This window comes from Mobula hypostoma, chromosome 7 (genome assembly GCF_963921235.1).
Source record: "Mobula hypostoma chromosome 7, sMobHyp1.1, whole genome shotgun sequence".
Taxonomy (NCBI): Eukaryota; Metazoa; Chordata; class Chondrichthyes; order Myliobatiformes; family Myliobatidae; genus Mobula; species Mobula hypostoma.
Window position 1 is genome coordinate 129,777,516 of NC_086103.1, and position 9,854 is coordinate 129,787,369.

Genomic DNA, 9,854 nt, shown 5'->3' on the forward strand with positions numbered 1-9,854 from the left:
AAAAAAAACACAACAACCCCTTGGGTTGGCCCCATAGAAGCTGCTGCATCCGAGCATGCCGCCATCTTACCGGAAGTTTAAGTCGAAGAGTGGAATTCAACTCAAAAGCTAACAGAATTGTGGAGATGAGGTAGGTGCTGGGTGACGATGATTCAAGTGGGTGGGAAAAAGAAAATACAAAAATTGACCTAGAACTAAGAAAAACTTGCAGAGACTTTGGAATACAAAGTGGCAATACATTTCATCCAATGACAACACTTGGAACAATGCAGAACTCTATATATTGTACCGAATTGTCATCCTAGATTAGATGCTCAAACTCTGCTTAAGGACTTGGAAAAGGTTAAATTCCCTGAACCAAATGTGATTTGTAGTCATATGACACAAACTGACTCTGGTAGGAAAAATGGAAAGTATGTAACTCTAATATGCAGATTTAAAGAAAAAGCCGGCTTTTCAAAGAGTGTTCTGGTGTATCCTTTATAATACAGTACTGCCAAAAAATCCAGTCACTTTAAAAAAAGGGTGGGGGTGTGATGAAAAGATCTTTGCACACTTGCTTTCAGAGTTCTAGGGCAAGTGACGGACAACAAGATCAACATATTAATAATACTATTAATAGTAACTACTTTCAATTCAATATCATTGTATTCAAATGGAAAATACTTTCTGATAAGGTATTGTGATTACTTGTGAAGAGAAAGGAGAAATTGTGAAATGTGTGATCAAATTAAGCTTCCAATCAGATTTATTACTGACGTGAAATTTGTTGCTTTGTGGCAGCATTACAGAGTATACATAAAATTATATCATAAATTAGAAAAATAGTGCAAAGGAATACGATGACAGTGTTCATAGACGGCTCAGATATCTGATGGCAGTGGGCAAGAAGCTGCTTCCAAATCATTAAGTGCGAGTCTTTAGGCTCCTGTACCTTCTTCTGGGCGATAGTACTGAGGAGAGGGCATGTCCAGGATGGCAAGGGTCCGGCGTGATGGATGCCACCTTTGTGGCAGCACCTCTTGAAGATGGCCACTTGGGTGGGGAGGTCTGTGCCCGTAATAGAGATGGGTGAGTCTACAACCTTTCTAGACGTGAATCCTGTGCATTGGGTTGGGATGTAACCAGTCAGAATGCTCTCCATCACGTTTATAGAAATTTCTCCAAGAGTTTCTGGTGACACAGCAGATCTTCTCATTTTACTTATTACATTGCCTTTAAAAAATGGATCATGCAACACTTCATTCAGCACTGTGTAATCCCCCCAAAAAAACCCAGAAAAATGGATTTAAGCACAATAAAAATTGTCTTCATGATTATTTCTAGATCAAATTATCAACTTCAACAAGGTAACCATGGCATGAGATACTCTTGCATCTCCAATGTCATGTGTGCCAGGGATGCACACAATTCAAAAAATATATACATTTACAAAAATATTTCACTTAAATTTGTCTGAAATTGTTTCTGCTTTACAATAAAGGCAACTCAGCTGTTTAGTTTAGACCTCTGACAAGTTTTGCATCATCAGTTACCATGCAACCTGATCTCCACAAATATCTTAGAAAAATGAAAATATAAACAGGAAAATTAACACTATTGAAAAACTGATTTTGATTTGGGGATGGAAGCTTCATGAGACCTAGGCTAGAAATCACAAATGCGAGTACCCCACATGACATGTTACGAGGAAGAGAAGTGATAAATTAGCAGGTAGAGGCACAGCAGCAGCATTGTTGAAAACCTGCCGAAGGGTTTCGGCCCGAAACGTCAACTGTACTTTTTCCATAGATGCAGCCTGGCCCGCTGAGTTCCTCCAGCTTTTTGTGCGTGTTGCTAACATTGTTGAAGAAATGTATTCCCATAAGCAGCATGAATTTGACAGAAGAAAAACAAAATTGACTGCTTAACGAGGGTGTTTAAGGAATCAAGTTGTCTTCAAACATCACAAAATTTAGAAAATAGATGGCCTTTTTAAGGAGATAGCTAGAAGTAAAGTGATGATTAGAATACATCTCCTAGATGACAAATGTGTTGCTTCCCAATCAGAGAACTATAGTAAAATGTAACATGCCACTGGAATCATTAAAACAAGCTTGCTTCTTTCAGGACTAATTCAATGAGGAATCTCAATACATATTGCTTCAGTCAAAAAGATACCTGATCAGCGGGCATCTTGTTCTGAATGCACGCAAACAGTGCAAGTAAATATAATTTATGAGAGCAGCATTTGCATAATTTGCTGGAACGTTGCAAAGAAGAGGGAGGATCATTCCCGTCAGCTGTCATTACCCAGTAAACTCGATTCAGCTCAACTACTACCGAATTACCAAAAAACATGGCAAATATTCACAACAGCAAGGTCCAGCTTCAAATGAAAAAATACCAAAGACTTCTAAAACAAACCAGTTCAGATGTGAGCACAAAGCATTATAAAACTTCAGCTGCAAGATTTTGTACCCGACATTGGAGATGTACAGAGTGCAGTGGACTGCAGGCAAATTCCAGTAGCATAACTGGCATTACCAAACTCAGGAATCTGATGTAGGAGGCCACATCCTAACTGCTTTCATTCAATAAGATCATGGCTGAACGTTTGACCCAGACCCATTTTCACACAATATTACCATATCCTCCAGATTCTGATAGTGTCTAAACTTTTCCTGTCCCCAAGCAAAAACACTGGTATCTTTCTCCAAAACAGATCTGGCTACAACCTTGCTGCTTAAAGGGCATTTCTGTAAATTTACATTGGTCTTGCATCTAAAGTACATACACAGCCCCTTTTATAATGCAACACATTGCAAGGAACTTCACAGTAGTGCAAGCAAAGCTGGACTGGTGATCGCAAGGTCCGTTTTAAGAGGCAAAAAAGAGGTGGAGGAATGGAATTCCATAACATGGCATCTGGAGGGACACTCAAGCCTATGGTGTTATGAGATTGAAGCTCAAGGAGAGGAACAAAACAAATATTTCTGCCAAGCAATCAATTAGTTCAGCAAGCTCCGTCAGCACTTTCAAGTCAAAAGAGGGAGGAAGAAGGTAAGCCAACCTGGACAGTGGAGGGAATGTGGACAAGAATAAGGGTTTCAGAAACAGATGACATAAAGAAGAGGTCTAAAGCTGGAAGAGACTGGGGACAGTGGCCGATAGGAAGCACAGAAATCAAACAGAATGTCAAAGCTATGAACTCAGGTACTGGAAGAAGTGGTCAGCTAAGGAAACAAGGGAATGATTTGTGGAGGCAACAATGACAAGTCAAAAGCCAATCTTTAACCTGAGGGAATGCAAAATAATCCAGAATTGCAATTTTAAAAAAGTCTGGAACCTGAGTGAAGAGATCAAAGTGACTGTGTAGTAGAACTGGTATGGGACTACAGCAGTGGAAGTGCACCAGGCTCTAGATGTTTAAGGACAGCACCTAGTTAACAACTGGGATGGAACAAGGACTCATCCTTGTGCAACTCTGCTGGTACTTATGCAGGATATTCTTTGACTTCATCTGGGAAGGCAAGAGCACACCTACTGAGATGGAAAACTGGAGACTGACATTACTCCAAAATTTGGGGTTATGAAGAGGAGGAGGAGGTGGTGGTGGTGGCGGCAATACATGGTTATAGACACACAGAATAGTGTTTGTGCACTTTATTAGAGTGCTTGATTAGCAAAATTCACATATAAACCTGCGGGAACAATGAGCAAGGATTCATGGGAGGCTGGCATTTTGTAAGGATGAAACTTCTGCCACTGCTCTGACTGGTTAAAATTTTAATCATGAAGATAGTGGATACCTTGCAAGGCCAGGGTCCCATTGTATTGTGATAGATGAGTAGAGTTGTAAAACAGACTGGATTATTGGGACTATAATAAATCAAAGTTCAAAGCCTTAGTGAAAAGTTTGGATAGAGAATCAAAGGTGGATTATCTTCCCCCAACCATTTTTTTTTCCTTTCCCATCAAACACATAGACAAGACTTTGTGCACATTTTCCAGTCTCAGCAAGCAAATACTTTTGATCTCACTTAAACTGGAAAGTTACCAGAGGACAAGATTTCTAATTCACATATAAACCAGACCAAATAATATCCAAACACCACTCTGTATCCTACCCAAATATCTGCCACTTCATCCACTTGCTCCTCCACAGTTCAAACTTCTTTAGCCTTATAATGATGCAGCACTGCATGAATGAATCGCTTATGAATGGTAATGTTCAATTTAAAACTACCATTTTCAATATCCTACATTAAGAATTTCTGCTACCTATACCAAATATTTTAAAATCAAAGTGTATAATAATTGTACCCTTGACCTAATGTAAATGCAGAAACCAAGGGCAATAATAATAGAATAAATTCAATCCAGTTTCATAATCACAATAATTCAAGTTTATAGCAGCACTACAGGGAACCCCCGCGTTAAGAGTTGCAGGGGTGGATAGATTTAGTAAAGCCACTACACCATACGAATTGCAATTCTGACGATTACCACAAAATAAACTAATCTCACCTTTGCACGAAGTCTTCGTCCATTGTAGATCATTGTTATGCTTAAACAGGGTTTAACAGGCAAAAAGACGGAATTTAAAATCTGCCAGTCCACCCCGCTCCCCCGGCATAATGTAAAACGACACGGCAATGAAGAAAACGCTGGTGCTTTGGTCGGCCAGGTGAACAGCGGACCTGGATGGCATTCAAACGGTGTTTTTCGGTGCCAGGTGGTATTCTTATCATATCACTCGAACACAAAATACAGCTACACTCACCTCTAAAATCGCCGTACATTTCGCAGCTCTGCACGGCACTCGAAAATGCCCGTGATAATTTAGTTGTTACTTAGAAACCAAATTAGGATAAAATAAGAATTGATATTTAGCCCAGATAAGCCACCTGTGAAGTTCAACAAACGCATAATTGTTATCAAACAAAGCACAATAAGGCTCACTGCCAACCAAGTCAGATAATCATTGCCATTTACCTCGCATTCAACCTAGATATAAACATCAGCACAATTATACAGAGAATCAGTTTCAAGAGATGACTGATTTCCCTCTCCCTTTCTCTCACCGGAGAGTTTTCCGCCGCTGTCTCCCTGTCTCCTCCGGCGTTGTAAAATGAAGTAAGAATTGGATTTCTCCGTCACCCAGAGCTTAAGAGCATTTTTCAGCAATACTTCTTCAGGCTTCAGCCACATAATGAACCTCGTACGGACATGAGAAAATGATATAAACAGCTTTTGTTTTCTTCGCCGTGTAAATGCAGCAGTTCGATATTACACACAGCAAGCAAACACTTCTGCGTTCCACCTGAACCAAACCTCACTCACGATGCACCTTCCCTGGGGCTCACTCTCCAAGCTAGTATTTCACCTCCAATTTCCGGATTTCACGCGACTTCGAGTCTTCCGGCTCCAACAGAGGAAGTCCCACCTCAAAATTTGCAACCATTCAGACCTTCTGAGCGCTTATTTCCACTGCTCGGTAAAGTCATAATTTATCCCAATGGATAGATGAAAATCAAGTAATACGTTCATAAATTAATGCATCGCGTCTCGCGATGAAATGCAAAGATTGTGTTTGGCACCCCTGTTCCTGAATTTCCTGTTCATAAAAGTAAACAATATATGAACATGATTTAATTTTCAAATTAGAAGGAAATTTTTCTTTTATTATTTCTCATTATATAATGGCGTATGCCCGATAGTTGTGGTATATAAACTTGGATTTAATACGGGCATCAGGTAAGTTGGGATTTGATTGTTCATACCCTGCTATCCACTAGTTGGTAGTGAACTGCCTTCCCCAGTTGTTGCAGTCCATCATCATAAGTCATTTGTAAGGTGCAGCTGGCGTAATGGGGGGGGGGGGGGTTGCAGAGTTCCACACATTAAGGAACAAAGATAAAATTCCGAATCAGGATGGTGTGCCACTTTGATAGTTTTGTTCCCTCCCTGAATAAGGGGCAGTTTTGATGGCAAGTGACAGAATGCACTAACACGATAAGACATTACCCAGATGGTTATGTGACGAGCGATTGTCTCAAATGATTATCTTTGTTTTCCCCTACGATTCTGTTCTTATGTACATCAGACACAAATAACATCCGTATGATAAGAGAGCTACAAATTGTTTGGCAACATCAAATATATACCATGTGTTAAAATTTAGTTAGGGTAATTTGAAGATAATTTTTCTAGATTTTGTTTTGCTCACTGCTACCACAGATTCCTCAAGCTCCGGCTACAGTTAGTGGCACGGTGGTGCAACAGTTATAGTGCTGTTTCTTCAAAGGTCCTGGGCTGGGTTGCCATTGCTTTCCCCTGTGATCGTGTAGGTTTCTACTGCTTTATTTTCTCCCATATTCTAACCGTATCCTGGTAGGTTAACTGGCTACTGTAAATTATTGCTTAGTAAAGATAAGTTGTAAAGGAATCAAAAGAGAGCTTAGGCAAACATGGAATAAATTGAATTGCAGCGGTACAAAACGGATCTGGTGTTCTGGGAATGGCCTCCTTCTGTTGTATGCAAGGTATGTTGTAGGTAGGAATGCAAGTTATCTTTAGCTCCCCACCCCTCCCATCAACAGGAATTCCTCAAAGGGATAATGAAGAGATTCAAAGCAATTTAGATCACAGAAGGGATAGTCTGTTCACAATACCTGCTCTGCTATAAATATCGCTGCTGGTATGCAATTTGACCGCCTCGTAACAACTGTTTCCTTGCCACCAACTCCATGCCTGATTGCTCGATAGCTGTCTGAAATCGAATCAAACTGATGCAGGCTTGGGGTCATGCTTAAATCTGAGATGAACCTTGTACTGTACTATAAATCTATGTCAACCTATTTTGACCTCTAACAGTAACTAGACTGGATTATTCCTGGCTGACCTCCCTTTTTTCATCTTCCTTAAACATGTCATCATCCAAAACTGTGCTGCTCCTTTCCCAACTCACGCCAAGTGCCAATCATCCATCCTCAGCGAGATCCAAACTGATGTTTCAGTCCAAGACTCTTCATCAGTCCTGGTGAAGGGTCTAGGCCCAAAATGTCAATTGTTCATTCCCTCAGTAGATGCTGCCAGACCTACTGAGTTCTTCCACCATTTTGTGTGTATTCATATTCAAATTCACTTTATTGTCATTCAACAGTACACATGTATACCACCAAATGAAACAATGTTCCTCTGGACCAAGGTGAACTACACAGTACATGTAAATGACCCACAAAGTAATATTACCACAAATAATAAGGTGCATATATAATACAACTTAAAAGCAAACTGTTGCTGGTGCTTCATACGTGATGAGACCTGGGAGGTGGCAGGGAGTTTAGTAGTCTTACGGTCAGGGGGAAGAAGCTGTTTCCCATCCTAGCAGTTTTTGTCCTAATGCTACAGTTCTTTGATGATGGGGGGGGGGTCAAAAAGATTGTTGGATTATTGCTTCAGATTTCCATCTTCTGCAGTCTCTTTTTTTTTCTAGTGTCAAAACAGGAGTCAACAAGCATATTTGGGTATTCAGTTTATACTCAGATGCTTACATAGAAGGCGCAGGGGAAATACAGATACAAATGAAAACAGGTCCTTCAACCAGCCAGTTCTGCACAGAAATTTCTACTAATAATTAATTGAACATTCTCATCGATAACCCCAGATTCTACCACTCACTCACACACTCGGGTAACTTACGGTGTTTAATAACCTAACTATTCACATATTCTTCAGTTGTCGGGGGATAACCGGACTACCCGGAGGAACTGCACCCGATCACAGGGGGAATGTCAAACCTTCACAGATACCACCCGGGCAACAATTCTACTCACTGTCAGTTTGCCGCCCATGTTGTGAATAAGTTATATGATTCAACATCTAGGACAGGATTTCTGTCCTGATGTGGCCAGGTTTTGCTTTTGAAGTTGGCCTAGTTTACTCCCATAAGTATCATAGCTTTACTGTTTTCTTCATCTGAATCCAGTGCTCTCTTTGCTCTGATTCATTATCATGTCTACCACCAACCCTAAAGGACATTGATGTCAAGATCTCTTATAGACACTTACCTTCATATTGTAATATTTCACTTCTCTATTCAGCAATTTTTATATGGTGAGTATGCTATTTTCTTCTTTATACTTTACCAGAAACAATTCCATACAAACCAGCTTTATCTCCTATCTCAAGCGCCATTATACTCAAGAATTTCAACAGTGAATAATCACAGGCTAGTTCCTAACAAGAAACATTAGAACCAAGCGTAATGTCATTCTTGTCTAACATCTATTCATATGTATCATTGAAAACTGAATAGTGATTTACAAAACAAAATATACTAAAAATAGTCAGCAGATCAATCAACATCTGCAGGGACAGAGAGAGTTAACATTTCGGAAATGTCTTTTCATCCGATCAAGGAAAAGCTAGAAATCAAATTTGCTGGTATGGAATACTAAACTTAATTTTGAATGCCATGTGTTTGCCCTACTTGCAAACTGCTGACAACACCCAGACTAGGGAATTAGCCATGGGACTATGTTCGGTACTACCTTCGTAAATGATAGTATTTATCCACTGAGTAACTGCACACAGTTCATTTTAACTTGGCACTGTCAGGAAGTGTGGGGTTGCTGTATCAGGACGGAGAGTTGAAAGAGAGTGTTGAGTGGGTGTTCAATGGTTTCCTGCTCCATCTGGATCGTGTGCTCATGTCAATGGACAACTTCCTTTAAGTGACCAGACTCTGCTGGGCCAATCCCTGCTTCACAAATCCCGTCAGGAAACAGTGGAGGCTCAACTCTAACGCAGTGCAGCGGAGACCCTTTAGCAGTATATGATCCTTTACTCATGAGCTGCAAAATAACAAGCCACGAGGGGGCACAAAACAAGTGTAACTCTCGCTTCGGCTAGCGCCTTATATAGGGGATGATAGCACCCCACCGGCCCAGCCAAATTTAAGAAATCTCGTTCGGGTGGATGCTGCATGATGTGTCCCCTGTTACAAATCAGTACCACGAAATAACAAACAGTACACAATATGCGATTAAATGATTGAGCTTTATAATTCTTAATTTGACTATATGGTTAGTAAAGAAAACAAAAAAAGAAATAAGGGCCCATTCTCATGAATCAGTCTAATGCTCACTGGAGTTGGAGCTCACTGATAAGGCCGTTCATCCACAATCGACCTCCTCCGATTGTAGCTGACCTTCGGACCCTCACTCCATGTCCACTCCATCCGAGGTCTACCAACTCTCTCCATTCATATCTTCTCTCCTCATCTCTCCCAGGCAAAAGAACGCAAAACCCCTGCGCCCAGCCACACAAGTAAGAACAACATCCTGCTCATTGGCTAGCATGCCCCGTTATCTCTAGCCATAACCCAAACATTGCTGTGACAGAGAAACCATTACCTCAGCAGTGGAACATTACAGAGAAGCCATTACATTAGCAGTGAAACCTTACTGCATGTTACACAAGGGAGAACAGGTACTTAGTATAATTTAAGACTAGAAGCAATTGGTTGAGGTTGGCTGGTTCATATGAGTGAACAAGGAAGGACTGTGGATGAGAGTTGGGTTTAAATAGGCTGCAGGTGATGAATTGGAAACAAGTGGCAGGTGACTCCAGTTAGCAGATGGCCGGGGAGGTGCCTGCCTGTGCAGGCCTGACAGGACCCCCCCACCCCCTCCTACGCTGGCACCCATTGTCCCAGGACGATCTAGATGAGTCTATTGGAACTCCTCGATGAGCGATGGAACCAAGATGAAACTGCACAACACCCCAAGACCTCTCCTTCCAGTCAACCAGATACTACATATCCCGTCCACAGCAACGTGAATCCATCCGTGTTCCCTGGACCACCT

General features: G+C 41.0%; 1 protein-coding gene across 4 annotated transcripts in view; it reads right to left on the reverse strand.

Moving 5' to 3' along the window:
* The window catches only part of LOC134349526 (TBC1 domain family member 8), a 105,277-nt gene extending 99,903 nt beyond the window's left edge, over positions 1-5,374 (reverse strand). For 3 of the 4 annotated variants that reach the window (XM_063053991.1, XM_063053992.1, XM_063053990.1), the window contains exon 1: positions 5,067-5,374. In XM_063053991.1, the coding sequence (XP_062910061.1) occupies positions 5,067-5,193 (127 nt within the window). In that variant the 5' untranslated portion in view covers positions 5,194-5,374. Of the gene's footprint in view, positions 1-4,509; positions 4,632-5,066 lie in introns of those variants that run through there. The other variant, XM_063053993.1, reaches the window with a different exon arrangement.
* Between the last annotated feature and the right edge of the window lie 4,480 nt (positions 5,375-9,854).